Here is an 18304-nt window from a genome sequence, read left to right on the forward strand (position 1 = left end):
TTTCAATTAGAATCCTAATCTGTACGTCCGGGTCACACTTATAATTTACTGTATATGCCAGATATTTAAATCGGTGTAATCTTTCAATACGTTCGGCTTCAATATTCAGGTCGATATGTTGAATGTTCTTTTTACTGATCACCATAAATTTAGTTTTCTTTCTATTGATCTTCAGTCCAAATCGGTTGCCAGTTGTATTTACTCTATTTAGCATCATCTGTAAATCTTTGATGCTATCGGCCAGTATAACAGTATCATCTGCATATCGAAAATTACTTATTGTTACGCCATTAATCTTGATGCCCTCATTGTACATTTCCAGTGCCTCTAGAAATATTTGTTCCGTGTACAGGTTGAAAAGCAGTGGCGAAAGAATGCAGCCTTGTCTAACCCCCCTAAAAATGGTTATGTTTTCACTCACCATATGTCCATTCTTTATGTGGGCTGTTTGATTCTAATATAGATTTTTTTATAGATTTAGCATAGATTTAAATATATATTTAGCAATTATTCTCCTTTTTTTTCCTCCTATTTATTTTCTGAACATTATTCTCATTTTAGTATATACCCCTTTTTCTCAATTCCCCTTTCCTCAACTTCATCATCTTATCATTATCCCCCCATACAACTACTTCAGCTTTTTCTAAATATTTTTATTACTTCGGCTCCTCAACGTTGAAGTCATTCATTTATGTCCCATTAAACAAATTGGTTTACTTCTTTGTTCCTTACTTCTGTTGGAGTTTATCACTCTCTTTACTTCCACTCCAACAGAAGTTTTTATTTGTTACAATTAACGAGCCCTGAGCCTAGTTACAATTGGCAATTGGCAATTGACATTTTATAGATAGATGAGTCTTCTTCTTCTTCAAATGCAAATCCACTAATGGATGTTGGCGATCACATTTTCCATTAACTCTCTGTTTCTTGCAATGTGTATCAGAGATTGTATGTCGTTAATCCCTGTCCATTGCCTTATGTTTCGGAGCCAGGACATTTTCTTGCGTCCTATTCCTCTCTTGCCTTCAATTTTACCCTGGATTATAAGTTGAAGGAACTGGTATTTTTCGTTTCGCATGATGTGACCCAAATACGCGTATAGATGAGTGGAGTAACAAAAAAGGATAAAATTAGGAATGAGTATATTAGGGGAAGTCTACGGCTGGCATCAATTGATGCCAAAATGAAGGAGCATAGGTTAAGATTGTTTGGTCATGTTCAACGTCGAGACGTTAATCACCCAATACGAAGAATTGCTGAACTGCAAGTTCCTGGAAGAAGCAGAAAAGGAAGATCAAAGAAGACGGGGCAGATGCTTAGGCAGGACGTGTCAGTAAAGGAGCTTGATGTTGATATGACCCAAGATAGAATCTTATGGAGAAATGCAATTAGGGAACCACCCCCGCATAGGTATCAAAGTAAAAGTAGAATACCACTCTCCCCAGCACTTATCCGGCTCGTTTTGTACCGCGCAACAAAACTGTACCGCGCTGGAATGACATCTTGTGGGTGTCGGACTCGACGATCGATCCCTCTTTTTTGTCCGTACAAAAAAAATTTATTTTATTTTAACGTAAGATCTTTTGACGAAAATTAAAAATTACTGTTTTGCAATAATATAACATAACCGCGCTAGAGCTACAAATTTAGGTGTTGTGAGTGAGGAGACGCGTCCCACTCTGAAACTTTTCAAAAGTTGGTAGACTCGCTCAAAAGAAGCAGTTAAAACCGGTTCCATGACATCTCCTAACGCGACAGTTCGTAACCGGGCAAATCGCGTTTCGCAAGAACGTAGGCTTAAGTCAAAATTTGACGAAATTGACTTATTAATGCAGATCTACTAAAAATAAAAGTATCTATCGCGTGAATACAGACCTATGACGTTAATATTAATAGTCGCTAAGAAATGGCACCAAGTTTCTATATTTGTTTAGCGCGGAATTAGTTAAATACTTAACATTTTCGTATGAATATAGACCCACGTTAGTTACGCCGCAGAATAGCGCAGAATGTGAAGCAATTTATGTGTTTATTTCTCGTCAAGGACGACCGATCTTATACTTACGATTAGTTTTTGTGAACATTCTCTCTAAAATAAGGACCCTTTTTTAGTTAAGTCAGCGTTTTAACAAAGTTGAAGTAAATGTTTCTGAGGAAAAAAGACCCAAATGTAATAGGGGTTAACAAAAACACTTTATAAATTTATCTAGTTATCACAGCTTGTAGATACATATATTTCTAACAAAATTGTATAGGTAATTTCTTTAAAGTAACAGCTTATGCGGAGTTATGCTCATAATCATATCCATACAATTTTAAAATGCCTCTCGTCTAAAATCGACTTTTTTTACTTAAGCCTACGTTCTTGCGAAGCGGCGAAATGGTAACGGACAGTTCGTAACGGCGACACTTCGTAACGGCGACACTTCGTAACGGCGACAGTTCGTTCAAACCTTCAAATTTAATTATTCTGTTTATTTTTGTTAACGTGGAAACTAACTGTTATTACAGTTATAAATGAAATTATGTTTATCAATTTAACGAATTATTATCAGGATAAACATTTTTAAGGCATTTCATATTTTGTGTGTTAGATATTAAAAGTATTTAAACCAAGTATTATAGTTATTAAGGTATCAAAGGTATTATACGGATAATAAAGCTTGAGATCAATGGTGTATATACCAAGGGCCTTTGGCCCGAGGTCAAGTAACCCGGTAAGGCCCGATAACTTTGACCGAAAGGGTTATTATCTATAATACCCGTGGTGCCTTCAACGTTTAATGTCCGACTAAATTGTTCTTTATATGCAAACAATTTGAATGAATTTTGAATTAATTAGTTTTAAAATAAGTTCATTTACCAGATGTAGTCGTAACGTAATTGAGTTAACCATAGTTTTACTTAGGTTGTTATTTGTCAACTTGACAGTATTTAGCTAGTTATTTAAATTTAATGCCCTATGGCAATATTTTGAAAAATAACGCCCTAGGGAATTATATTTTACTTAACTGACTTCGAAGTCATGTCATTATTAATTTGTCAAATTATATACCAGTCGTACATTAAAGTATTAAAAGCCATCCCTCTTATCAACTATAACCGATGATTGAATACCCCAATAACGCTATAACCAATCGAAAGGTTTATTATAATAACAGGTAATTATAATATTTCCTTTACAAAGTGTTTAAGTTGGGAATGTCTAAAGACGGTTGTCAGCTTAAAAATTTCACGAATTACATCATTATTCCTTTGTCAAGGTATATATAAATTTAAGAAACAACTATAGGGGTAAACTTTTAATAATATTGTTAAAAGTTTGTATGTATTTTAATATTTATTTGTGTTTAAAGACTTTTAATATATTCTGAAACACGAAATATAAATTGCTTTAAACATGTTTATTCCGGTACTGATTCGTTAATTTGATAAACATAATTGCAATAATAACTGCAATAACAGTTAGTTTCCACGTTAAGAAAAATAAACAGAATAATTCAATTTTTACGTTACGATTTGTCAGTTACGAATTTGTACAATTACGAACTGTCGCCGTTACGAAGTGTCGCTGTTACGAACTGTCGCCGTTACGAGTTATCCGTTAAAACTTGTCCGGTTACGAATTGTCGCGTTACGAGATGTCTGGTCACGGTTAAAACCATTTTAAGACATTTGTAATAATTTTTAAAAAAGGAAGTGTTTTGTCCTTCTGTTTGAAATAAACAGATGGCGTTTGAAACAAAAAAAATATTACAGTGACGCTTACTGGATAACACATTTATGTATGTAGTATTCGCTATAGTTTTCTTTTATAATGATGAACAGATTTACGTAATAATTCTTTAATGTCAGCATAAGATAATATACCTAATATAAATTGATACTACTATATACACAAAATTTTACTCAAACAAACAATAAAATCAAAGTTGTGTTTTAGGAAGAAGAAATCTCAAGCCAGAAGCTTCGCTCCCAACTTCTAACAACATTTCAAACCTGTTTTAAATCACCAGAAGATCCAAACATACAGTTTTCTTTGACCTTTTCTAACCAAATAAGCGAAGATTGTGAAAACACCAGAGAAGTGGCTAGAAGAGCCGCCGTTTTATCCACAAAGTTTTATTTACGAATATTATGTAACGGAATAGAAGCATGTAATACCAAATTTCTGAATATGACAGATGATTTTCTACTAAACATCGATGAAGCTTTTTCTTTACAATTAACGGATATACCAAAATGTTTAACAGTAGAAATATACGCTCAACCAAAATCTTTGCTGAAGAAAAAAGTTTGTGAGATGAATATAAATATTCCTAATAAAAAAAGTGCCAAGAAGAATGTTAAAAATGTCTTCGAGAAAGTTGAAATTGTTCATTATAAACATGAAGGTGTGGGCAGCGGAGTTGAATTAAAAAAGGTAATTGAACATTTAGATCTAGACTTACAGCATATTGAAAATTTTGAATTAAATACTTCTGGTTTCTTGGAATACTCATTAGAATGGGAGAAGGCTAAAAAATTACAGGAAGATGGTAGCTTAAGTGAGCAGTTTAAAGTTAGGAATGAAGCAAACCGTGAGCAATTTGGGTCAGAGAAACAAACGGATGAAAAAAATTTAGATATAGATGAAGATCCTGGTGACGGCAATAGTAAAAGGACCCGACGAGATCGACGCGCTAATAGGTAAGTCAACATTTTTTATCATTTATTTAATTTAAGAATGTTTCATTTAGACATATTTGCTATATTAGGCTGAGCAGTTAGGTACTTCTAAACAGGTAGACCTGTCCGGTGTACGTGCTTACACCAGAAGCACACTCTTTAGGTATACCTCTGTTGGATGTCTATATCATTAAATATAATTATTTCAAGTACATACATGGATGACTCAAGTTCACGAATGGATCCTCCAGAATCTGTTATTATTCCATTGACTTTCATTTCTATTTTATTTTCTACATATATGTTTTCTATCAGTTTTATGATATCCAGTGGTAAATTTTTGTTATATAGTAGGTGTATCACATCTTTTAGTTGGATTCTATCAAACGCTTTCTCTAGGTCAATAAAACAGAAAAAGGCTGGTTTGTTATATTCTAATGATTTCTCCGCTATTTGTCTTATCACAAAAACTGCATTGTTACATGATTTTCCACTTCTAAATCATTGTTGTTCATCCGATATATTTATGCATCCCATTATTTTCTCCATAAATATTTTTGTTGTATAAATCAATTAAATCAATTAGTCCTGCGTATTTTTCTTCTTTAATCCTGTTTATTAGTGTTTATAGCAGCTTCTACTTCCGCATATAGAATGCGTGGTCCGATATCGTCAGTTTTTAATTTTGCGTGATAGTGACACTTTTATTGTTTTCAAATGTTGTCACATATTAGCACATAGTTCATCTATGTTGTTTTTATTTGTTCAAGACGTATTAGATTTTCTAAGCGTCCGTCAAGGGTCTCTGTTTTTTAGATCTATAGAGGTCACTTCTTTGGTTTTCAGAAATCGTTTCTTTACAATGTTCTTATAGAATTCTGATTTTAGGTGCTAATTCTTATTTAGTTTAAAAATCGTTAATTATAATAATAATATATCATTTAACTTACAATTTAAATAAATGAATTTATTATGAACTAAATATTTATTCTAATGTTGTTCTGAAGCTATTTCTTTGTGGCATTTTTGTAATTAACTATTCTAGCTGGGAAACAAGCCACAATTTAACTTGAAAAAATAATTTTATTCACGTTTTGACTTCCACATCGGATGTTGTTGTCAAAATACAAAATATTAATAAATTAAACAAAAATGTTGTTGCTTAGTAAAAATTTTTTCTAATAATTTAATTTAATCTGACTCATTTATATCGCCAATTCAGACATGTATTATACATTTATTAAAGTAGAAGGCTTTAAAATGATATTGCCAATATTTATGAGTTGCGTTCCTGGGACGACTTTATTGAAAGATAATTCATTCGATTACATGAAATCAACTTTAACTCAAGAATATCCGTTAAAAAAATTATAGCTTGTGGTCTGTCTTTAAAAAGACAACCACATGCAACAGTGACAGCAAAATTCTCGTATTAGAGATTCCATAGTAAATCGCGAGGAAAACCAGGAAAAACTCGTGATACCATCCCGACATTGTAAGTATTTGGTCTTAAATTTAGTTTAATCTCATAACTAACACCAAATTCTGACTTTGTATATAAGTTATGTTAAATTATAAAAAATATTAATAATACATAGATATATAAATAATAATACTGGTTTTATTTAGCATAATTAGAGCCGCTTCTTTGATTTTTCTCTTTTTACTATCTATTTCTTTCAGAAAGAAACAGATGAAACCAATCGTTTTCAAATGAAACCAACGTCAAATGTGTTGCAAATTCCTCTGTAGAATGCAGTAGGATGTGGTTACCCATACTAAAAGAGAAAGTCAATAGAAAGGAAATACCACTATTAGTAAGTCAATAACATATCAAGACGATACATATTTTATATTTTAGTATTATTTATATAAGTATCTACAGTAGGGATGGGAAAAACCTACCGGTTTAAACCTAAAACCGGTTTTTTTACTTCGCAATAACCGGTTTTACCGGTTGTTTTTTGTCCCGGTTATAACCGGTTTTTTCTTTTTAAAGTAAAAACCGGTTATTAGGTTTTTACGGTGATTAGGATTAGGTTAGGTATTATTTTGGATCCCAATCATAATTATTATTCTCAAATAATTATTCTAAACAAAACAATAATTTAAATTTTATTTTATTTTATAAAATACAGAAGCAAACTAAAAGTGCAATCTCACATCAGCCAGAAACAATTACATATTAAGTTTTATTATAATATTTCCTTGAAAAGGTATTTGTAATCATAATATTTACATAAGAAGTGATCTGCGCAAATATCATCTATTTTTCACACTCAACTCTTGACATTGAAAGTGGGTGAATGACTTTTTCTGATTACCAAAAATAATGCTCTAACTATGAATATCGCATTACTGATTATGAATACGAATCTCCAAGAATTTCGCTACGTTTTCAAAACGATACACTCATACAGGAAGTATTAAATGAGTTAAAATGTACCTATTCTTCAAATATACAAACGTGTTAAAAGTAATACATGTTCTTTCGATAGTACTAATTTTGATCCTATTGATATCGATTCGAATGGAGTTTCGCAAACTAAAGTGTATTATTGTAAATGTAACTTTGTAACCTATTGGATTAAAAAAACCGAAAACCGGTTTTTCAAAAAACCGGTTATTTTGGCCGGTTATAACCGCCAGGTTAAACCGTAAGCAAAAAAAACCGGTATAACCGAAAACCGGTGTTTTGTCAAAAACCGCCATCCCTAATCTACAGAGTGGGCCAAAGGAAACAGTCCACCTCGATATTAGGCAGTGTTTATTAGATTTTAAGGAAATAAAGAAACAGGAGTCGATTTTTGATCTAAGGGGGACGGTTTTTACGGTACATACATCTGTCATTAATTTGTTAACATCCTCCCTTCCATTTCCCCATCCCTTATTTTTAAATAGGGAATAGGGGTCGTGTGCTACCTCATTTGAAAGGTTATTGAATTCTCTATTTAGTAATATTAACATTGACATAAATATTTATACAGACTGTCCAAGAAAAATTATTTTGAATTAAATTAATTGACAAAAAGAGGAATGCCTACTGCTGACAGATTACGGGGAAAAATGTTTATTTGGCAAATAAATATTGTCTTTAGCTTAAATTCAATATTCAACCTACCGAGAGGCAGATGAGTGGCAGCTTGAACATTGAAATTAAGCGAAAAGCAATGTTTATTTTATCAAAAACTTTTTTTTCTGTTTTGTGACAGCAGTAGAACGTACTTTGAATTAAATAAATTACATACATTCTTCTTTTTGTGTCAGTTAATTTAAAAAAAATATTTTTTTCTTGGACACCCTGTATAAATAATTATGTTAATGTTTATATTAATGAATAGAGAATTGAATAACCTTTTAGATGAGCTAGCAAACGACCCCTATTCACTATTTAAAAATAAGGGGTGGGTGAAGTGGAAGGGAGGGGGTTGACAAATAACAAACGTATGTACCGTAAAAGTGTGTACCCCTTAGATCAAAAATCGATCAGTTTCGTCATTTCCTTAAAATCTAATAAATACTGCCAAATATCGAGGTGGACTGATTTCTTTGGCCCACTCTCTATGTCGGATTATTAATATTACTTATAATTTAAAATATCATAATATTTATATAAAGTCAGAATTTGGTGTCAGTTTTGAGAACAAACTAAATGTAAGACCAAATACTTACAATGTCGGGATAGTATCACGATTTTTTTCCTTGTTTTCATCGCGATTTACTATGGAATCTCTAACACTAGAATTTTACTGTCACCGTTGCATGTGGTTGTCTTTTAAAGACAGACGGACAGACCACAATGCAATGATCTTTTTGTGACGGATATTCTTGAGTTAAAGTTGATTTCATGTAATCGAATGAACAGATTAAATTATTATTAAATAAGTTTAAATTATTAGAAGAATAATTTAATAAGAAAATCAAAAATCGATCAGTTTCGTCATTTCCTTAACATCTAATAAATACTGCCAAATATCGACGTGGACTGATTTCTTTGGCCCACCCTCTATGTCGGATTATTATTATTATTTATAATTTATAATATCATAGTATTTATATAAAGTCAGAATTTGGTGTTAGTTTGAGAGTAAACTAAATGTAAGACCAAATACTTACAATGTCCGGATAGTATCACGAGTTTTTTCCTTGTTTTCATCGCGATTTACTATGGAATCTTTAACACGAGAATTTTACTGTCACCGTTGCATGTGGTTGTCTTTTAAAGACAGACCACATGCTATGCTTTTTTTGTGACGAATATTCTTGAGTTAAAGTTGATTTCATGTAATCGAATGAACAGATTAAATTAAATTATTAGAAGAATTTTTTACTAAGCAACAACATTTTTGTTTAATTTATTCATATTTTGTATTTTGACAACGACGCCCGATGAAGAAGTCGAAACGTTAATAAAATTATTTTTCAAGACAAATTATGGCTTATTTTCCAGTTAGAAAAGTTAATATTTATTCTAATTCCTAAAAAACTGCTTTTCCATTTGTTGATAAAATATTTTAACCTGTTGACACAATAACTAACTTTCTTTAATGTAGTTATTAAATTATGTGAAGAGCTAAATATTTTGTATTTATTGTTTTCATTTGTTAGCTGTTTGTTTAACTGACAAAAACATGTTTTTAGTATCGACCAACAATATTAAACAAGTTAAAGTTTTGGATATATTTGGCAGTTTGGATGTACATTTTGAAATTGCAGCTGCTTCAAATTATCTGAACAAATTATTACCACCCCTGCAATAGAGTGATTTCAGAGTTTCGATGTTTTATTTTCGTTATTTGGTTTTTAAATTTACTATAGTATGTACTTTATGTGCAACATAAAATTTTAGTTTTATCTCGTAACTCCTAGTAGGTAACTGGACTTTGTAAGTCCTTGGTTTTTACACAACGTGACCTGAAGTGGAACCGGAAGTCGATATTTGAACTCTTCGTATAAATTGGTGTCGAATGATATACGATTTCACTAATTTTACGTCATTTTTACCAAACTTCCTGTAACTCAGAAATGGGAAGTACGAGGTCAATTTTCTCACCTTTAAAAGCATCTTTTAGTTATTAGCTCTCATTCGCCACATAATTTGTCATCTATCTGTTATTCTATCTTTTTTATTGACGACCTAATTGTATCCACTGACAGACAGATGGACGGACAGAAAGACATGAAACCTAAAATATAAATTATTTCTTCTTATCTTGCTAAGGAACATGAAAAAAATAACGCTTCCTTTATTTCGGCTCCTTTAGAATAGCACTTCCGATTTCAACTCTAAAACCGGAAGTCCGAGGTCAAATTTCTCACCTCTAATACTATCTTTGGGTTATAAGCTTTCATTCGACGCCTCATTCGTCTTTGTATGCCTTAATAACGGAGGAGTTATATTTGCGGACAGGCGGACAGATTGGCATGAAACCGGAAGTACCTATATATTTTTTGTTTTCGTCTTACTAAAGCGCGTCGGACAGTATATTGCTTGTACTATTTGGACGACTTTAAAACAGTACTTCCGGATACAACTCTAAAACCGGAATTACGAAGTCAAATTTCTCATCTTTAATACCATCATTGGGTTTTAAGCTGTTATTCTACACCTTATTTAATATTTTATTTCATCCGCTATAACTTTTCCCATGCGTCACGATTCATTTTCAAACAAACTAAGTCAAAACATAAAGTGAAACGTACGCCGATGTGTGTAGTATATAGTATACAGTATACAAAATGCATATACACATCGACGTTCGTTTCACTTTTTGTTTTTTGTTTTTTGTTTTTTGTTTTTTCATGTTTTGACTTAGTTTGTTTGAAAATGAATCGTGACGCATGGGAAAAGGTATAGCCGACGAACATTATCTGTTCTACTAACGGATAAGTTATTTTCGATGACAGACGAACAGACACACAGACAGACATGAAACCGGAAGTATATATGTGTTTTCGTCTTGCTAAGGCGGGTCGAATAATATATCGCTTGTACTATTTCGGCGACTTTAAAACAGTACTTCCGGTTACAACTGTAAAACCGGAAATCCGAGATCAAATGTCTACCATCCTTGGGTTATAAGCTTTCATTCAACAACTCATTTGTCATTCTGTCTGGTATAGTGACGGAACAGTTGTATTTATAAAGTCTCTGGAACAGGCGAACGTGGATATTTCAATATTTTCACACTTTTTGGCAAAATGGGTAAAAAAAATTCCAAATTACAATATTTGGTATTTACGTAAATGTTTTAAAGTAAAATCCAAATGTAATATCACGATTTATTAATAAAACTTTTCAAAAAATTAAGAAAAATTAACAATGCGTCAATTGTCAATGCGTCATGGACTCACTCCTTGTACAAACAGCTCAAAAAACAGACAAGATAATAATAGGTCATCCACTATTTAGTACTCTTACACCAAAAAAAAATATTTTTAAATTTTCTAGATGTTTCAACTTTTAGAAATTGGACTTACCTACCTACTTTGAAATGTACTAAATGTAGTAGATACTGATTGAAATGTTTTACAAAGGCACATCATTTAATAAAGTTTCATTAACCCTATTTGAAAATTTGATTTAAAACTTCATTACAACTTAACAAGTAATTTATTTTAGTTTTTTTATTTTAGGAAAAAAACTGACGAAAATTTATTTACATTTTGTAAAACTTCAGTAATAGAAGAAAACCTTAGGCTAAAGATCTTACAGTTGCGAGACCAAAAAGAAATCGAATTCGATGGGATGGTAGTGCCAAATAGAGTCAGGGAAATTCCGTTTACAATCCTTAATCCATATATGAGACGAAAAGCTTCGGAAGAAAAAGGATATATTTCCGACGATGATGACACGGAGTACAAAGCTCAATACAATTTTGGTAAAAAGCGTTTAAAGCAGGTGTATCTGAGACTGTTCCATTTATGTAAGAACACTGAAAATAATTTGGACTATGAGAGTGTTGTCGATGAGAACTACTTTATATATTTTCAGTAAGTATATAGATAAACTTACGCACTTTCGATATATTTTTTAAAAAAGAATTTATTTTCAAAATTATACAACTAAGTTTTCTACTTCAAAAAATTATACATAAAAATTCTTAAGTACAAAAATGACCCGAATTGATCGAAGAATGGTAATCGAATGAATAATTAAAATTGAAAAATGAGTTTATTGTCCGGTTGTGTTCCAATTGCTGAGCTTGCAATTCCCTGCAGTTCAACGAACAATGTTTGATAGTCTGGGAGCTAATGGTTACATTTCTTCTCCCTTCTGAAGATTTGGCCTCGTCCTCGAAGTTCTTAATACTTCTACTACTAGTTCTTCTAAAATTTGGATTTGGGCTGTATCTAGCTTAGGTCCGAAAAGGATTTTGGAAATACGTTTTCTTTTCTTCAGTACGAATATTGTTAGAATCAATAACACAAATAAGATGATTATTAGTGCAGTGATGCTGACTCCAGTGGAAAGTTGCGGTAAATTAGCGGTCATCTCGATAGGTTGAATTTGTCCATGCGTTTCTGGGATTCTCAATTTTTCGATTATTATTTCGTGGTTTGCAATAACATTCATGGGTATCCTGTCCGCAGCGCCAGATAAATTGACGCACTTTCGATATAACTTTTAAGAAAGAATTTATTTTCAAAATTATACAACTAACTTTTTCTAATTCAAAAAATTATACAATAAAAAATCTTAAGTACAAAAATGACCCGAATTGATCTAAGAATGATAATCGAATGGATAATTAAAATTGAAAAATTAGTTTTTCTTCAAACGTCAAATAATGATGACATTACTTATCTAACTTGATCCTGTCAAATTTTGATGTCCCGCCGGCAGCAGTTTTTTTCCCATTTCTTTACGGCGGAGGGAAAAATGTTGTCATGGCAACAATATGAAACATGTCACAAAGCAACAATACAAATGTCATTAACAACAATTAAACATCATTTTTATTTATAGTAATATTAAAAGTACAATTAGTTAATGAGGCATTTTCAAAATTGAAACCGTGCAAAAATGTTCCCGACTCTTGATACGCATTGGTAATTGTTGATGATACTGATGGTCGAGCACAACTTTCAGCAATCATTCCCGATGTTGGCGAATCATGAGGGTTTAAAATTTTTTGAGCATTATCGTTCTTATTTCTTATTGAATCCTCTATATATCCTTTGGCAACCGTGCTTGATTTCCAGCCCCCATGTCGTTTGAGGCATTCTAGATTTCCGCCTCCATCAATTAAAAGTGTTGCTGAAGTTCGTCGTTAAGAGTGACCCGTGTATGCGCTTGCATCGTTTAAATTTAAATAACTAGCTGCTTTTTGGGCTACTGCGCTGATCGAATGTATTCCCATGACGCTTCGGTAACACTTTCCATTTTGGTACTTGATAAAAAATCATTTTTCTGTGAAATTTTCAGGCCGCAGTGATGCATACTTATTATGAATTGTACTATTTATGGTTGAAAATTGCTACGTTTGAAGAAAAAATAGTATACTTTATTCGGCAAAGAAGCGACTTTTCTTGACTTGCCCTCTATTACGCGCCTCACTTCGTTCGGCGCGTAATATCGGGCGCGTCAAGAAAAGTCATGCTTCTCCGCCTCATAAAGCAATATACTATTATTGTCCGGTTGTGTTGCAATTCCTGAGCTTGCAATTTCCTGCAGTTCAACGAACAATGGTTTATAGTCTGGGAGCTAATGGTTACATTTCTATATAGACCAGGGCATTTGGCACTAAAACACTGGAATAAATCAATTTTTAAATACAGCACCTAGAGATTTGCAACTTTTTGAATTGTGTTCAGGATGATGTCAGCAAAAAAGTTTACTATAGAAAAATAGGTGTAAATGCATAATTGCATTTAAAATTGTGTAAAATGAGTCCAGAAGTGCATAAACATGTCAAAATAAGTGTATTAATGGCCAGTTTTTATTACTAGGGGTTTTTGGGGTCGACGAAATCGGTCAGGTGCTCTGGAGGTTTTGATGGCGTATTCGATTTCATCGACCACAAAAACGCCTAGTAATAAAAGCTGGGCATTAATACACTCATTTTGACATGTTTATGCACTTTTCGATGCATTTTATTCCACCCATTTTTCTATAGTAGACTTTTTTCCTGATATCATCCTGAACACAATGAAAACAGTTGTAAGTCTCTAGGTGCTGTATTTAAAAATCGATTTATTTTGTGCTGGTTAATAGGTTAAATACCCTGGTTAATAGGCAAGCGGCAGGCACCCCAAAATGACCAGGTACTGACCACGGAGAGGTGAATGGCCAATTTTAGACATACTGTATGTTTTTGACGGTGCTGAAAACGAAAATGAGATTTATTTTGAATTTCATGTGGGGGAACATTGTAAAAATCGCAATTTTACCCTAAAAATAAAAAAATAAAATCACTTTTTTTGCGTTTACCTCGCTACAACTCTGTTCCATTGTAATATTTTTTTTCAGAAATTTTTACAGTATATTGCTCTAACATTTTTGAAAACAACGATACCTGTTTCAAGCTTAAATTCTTATTCTGATAAAGATTATGAATTTTTCAAAGGAAACGGTGCGGATTTGTGCATTGCAAAGTTTAATCGCAAAAGTTGAGTGACGAAATTTAAAATTTAGCCTTTTAATCACGTTTATGTACAAATAGAGAGTACAAAGAAGTTTTATGGAGAATCTTAGATCAAAATGTTTTATAGAAAAAAAAATAGTGCAACTTTTATAATTGGCATTAGAAATCCCCAAAATAACGGTTATTTTTCGAGATACTGACCATGGGCGGTGAATGGCTAATTTTGTTCTTAGATTATGTTTTGGACGCTGCTGAAATCTAAAATGAAATTTATTTTAAATTTTAGGTGGGGAAATATTGTCAAAATCGCAATTGTACCCTAAAAATAAAAAAATTAAATCACGTTTTTTTGCGTTTTACTTGCTACAACTCTGGTTCGTTTTTATATTTTTTTCTAAGGTTTGTAAACTATATATTGCTCACTTTTTTGAAGACAATGGTATCTATTACAAGTTTTTATTATTATTCTGGTAAAAGTTATAAATTTTTTAAAGTACAAGGTGCAGATTTGTGAACTGCAAAGATTAATTACAAAACTTTCGTAGCAAAATTTGAAATTTGTCTTATTAATCACGTTTATGTTTAAACATAGAGTACAAAGAACTTTTCTGGAAAGTTTTAGTTACAAATGTTTTACAGAAAAAAAAATGGAGCAACTTTTAACATAGACTTTATACATCCCCAAAATAACGCTTATTTTTCGAGATATTGACCATGGGCGGTAAATGGCTAATTTTGGTCTTATTTTATGTTTTCGATGGTGCTGACAATGAAAAAGAGGTTTATTTTGAATTTTATGTAAGGGAACATTGTCAATATAGCAATTTTAACCTAAAAATGAAATAAATAATGAAATATTATAAGTTTTTATTATTATTCTGGTAAAAGTTACGAATTTTTTAAAGTACAAGGTGCAGATTTGTGAATTGCAAGGATTAATTACAAAACTTGAGTAGCAAAATTTAAAATTTATCTTATTAATCACGTTTATGTTTAAACATAGAGTACAAAGAACTTTTCTGGAAAGTTCTAGTTACAAATGTTTTACAGAAAAAAAAATGGAGCAACTTTTAACATAGACTTTATACATCCCCAAAATAACGCTTATTTTTCGAGATATTGACAATGGGCGGTAAATGGCTAATTTTGGTCTTATTTTATGTTTTCGATGGTGCTGACAGTGAAAAAGAGGTATATTTTGAATTTTATGTAAGGGAACATTGTCAATATAGCAATTTTAACCTAAAAATGAAATAAATAATGAAGTCATGAATTTTTACGTTTAACTCGATACAACTCTGTTCTATTTTATTATTTTTTTCTGAAATTTCTACAGCATATATTTCTCACCTGTGTGAAGACTATGAAAACAAGTGTAGCCTTTAAGTCTTTTCTTTATAAACTTTATGAATTTTTAAAAATAAATGTTGCAGATTCGTAAATATTTGCAAAGTTAAATCGCAAAAATTAAGTGACAAAATTTAAAATTTATCTAGTTGATTACGTTTATGTTTAATCATAGAGTTCAAAGAAGTTTTATGGGGAGATTTAGATCTAGATGTGTTATAGAAAAAATATGGTGCAACTTTTAATTAAAAAAAACGTGGTTTAATTTTTTTTATTTTTAGGGCAAAATTGCGATTTTGACAATGTTCTCCCACCTAAAGTTCAAAATAAACTTGATTTTCGTTTTCAGCATCATCAAAAACATAAATTAAGATCAAAATTAGCCATTCACCACCAATGATCAGTATCTCGAAAAATTAGCGTTATTTTGAGGATTTATAACGTCGATAATAAAAGTTGCACCATTTGTTTTCTATAAAACATTTTGATAAAAAACTTTACAGAAAGCTTTTTTGAGATACTCATGTTTTAAAAATAATTTAATTTAAGATCTATATTTCAATTTTTTCAGTCAAATTTTGCGATTAAACTTTGCAATTCACGAATCTGCACCTTTAACTTTAAAAGATTCATAACTTTTAGTAGAATAAGACTAAAGCTGATAGCTTAAAGCAGGAACCATTGTCTTCAAAAAAGTGAGCGATATATAATGTACAAACTTTAGAAAAAAATACTAAAACGGACCAGAGTTGTAGCATTGATTAATAAGTACATAGATACCTCACCTTTAGGTAAAACCGAATTCAGTGTTAAACTCCGCCCACTTACACCTCTTTGCCCCTCAAGTCTAAGTACTAACTGGCTGGACGGTGGCGACATTTATTGAAATTTTTGCCAAGATTGAAAAATAAATTTGAGTCGCTTGGCTGGCGTAATAGACAACGATATAAGGGTAGTATTCAGCATTTTAATAAATAATTTTAACGCGATTGTAATCTCTATTTTGGAATTCCGATTTTACTTCAGATAAAACGCTAAAAATTGATTAATAAAAATAGTGAAGAGGTTTCTTAAAAATTATTTAATTATTAATGCACTACAAAAAAAACAACAAAATAGAAAATACATAATAAAATTAGCAGTGATAATTCACATGTAAATTATTTTTTGCAATTTGTAAAAGAATGATATTTTCAGAACTTATGCGAAATAAACTATTTGAAGTTGATAACAGAATTTCTTTCCAGATCTTACCCATTCACCCCAGGTAAAATATTGCAAAACCTCCGAATTTTAAAGAATCCATTAGATTGGCATAGAATTTGGTATACATATATCTTGATAAAATGACAGGGAATTTCCAACATATAAATAGTTGAGGGCCATCTGCCTAGGAACAATAGGTAAAAGCTGATAAACGGAGAGGATTAGAAAGTTTAAAACATCACTAATTAGATCATATTTCAAAACAAAGTAAATAAGTATATTTGAATGTTAATTCTTTTCAAACTAAGATAGTAAAATTAAAATTTTAGGAAAAAAAGATATTTATTATTTCTTGTTCTCAAGAAGTACTTTCATTATTGACAATATCGAAACATTTTCTTATTAAAACTCGAGAACAATTAAAAACCACGTTCATGTTTATATGAAAGTACTTTAAAAATGAAGGTATATTACTCTTGAGAAGAATTAATATTTTTTAACAAACTTGGTATACGACTCATAATATTTGACATCTGATTCTTTCATTTTGAGTTTTAGGACGTGCAAGATTTTATCAATAACACATTTTTCCCTAAACTGAATAAAAACGTTTCCATATGATTCCAAGGTTTTAAGACATACTGACATTGTTTTCCTGATATTATAAAATATTTGTTAATATCTACTGTATATTATATAAACTAAAGCTAATAGTGTAGTTTAACATTCAGTTGAGTCCACGATTATTTACCCGTGCGTCATTAATACCTGACGAGATAAAACACATACTTTTGATCTAGCATCATTCTCTTCCACGCATGAAACTAAAGACAAACCAGCAACCGCCTGTTATTAAGTAAAAACACATGTTTTTTTATGAACGCACTAGACTAACTCTATTGCGCACAATAGAGAAAAAATTTCTAGCGGATTTTGGTTCAGAAAAGATGTTAAAAGATATGACACATTATATTATTTTTGAAGTTCCTCCCACAAACATAAAACTGACAAAATGGTCCACTGAAAGCCGTGTAGACGGTGAATATTATTTATCTCTTTTTGATTTTCAAAAACTTTAATTTTTTAAAAATATTCTAAACTTGCTTTTAAGTTTTCAGTTGACTTGCTTAAAGTTGACATTGGCTTTCTGTTTGGATTACTATCACTACAATATTTGCTGTTAAGACCATCAAAAATATTATTTATGATTTTCAAAAATTCGGCAGTAAGAGAAGCCGTTTTGGTGTGTAACTGCCCTACAGATATTGCTGTTGATATTGCTGAGGCAATTGAGTTGAAAACAATTTGTGCTGCTAATTTTACACGCATTTTTTGAAAATTATTAGGGTTTATATAAACGCTTGTCATTTTCACCATGCATTGTGCTCTCACACTGGTTCTATCGATGTTGTATGTGTATTCAATATCTTGCCACGATATTTGTTTAGAATCGGCAAAAAACGTCAACTTTGTGTTAAGAAAATTATTTCTTAGAC

The 18304-nt window shown here is 31.4% G+C and overlaps 1 protein-coding gene across 1 annotated transcript in view; it reads left to right on the forward strand.

Annotated features, from left to right (window-relative positions):
• The window catches only part of LOC114343886 (coiled-coil and C2 domain-containing protein 2A), a 217388-nt gene that overhangs the window by 83824 nt on the left and 115260 nt on the right, over window positions 1–18304 (forward strand). The window contains exons 5-6 of the mRNA XM_050647533.1: window positions 3944–4689; window positions 11305–11661. Of these exons, the coding sequence (XP_050503490.1) occupies window positions 3944–4689; window positions 11305–11661 (1103 nt within the window). The remainder of the gene's footprint in view (window positions 1–3943; window positions 4690–11304; window positions 11662–18304) is intronic.

The sequence above is a fragment of the Diabrotica virgifera genome, chromosome 3 (assembly GCF_917563875.1).
Source record: "Diabrotica virgifera virgifera chromosome 3, PGI_DIABVI_V3a".
NCBI classification, from domain to species: Eukaryota; Metazoa; Arthropoda; class Insecta; order Coleoptera; family Chrysomelidae; genus Diabrotica; species Diabrotica virgifera.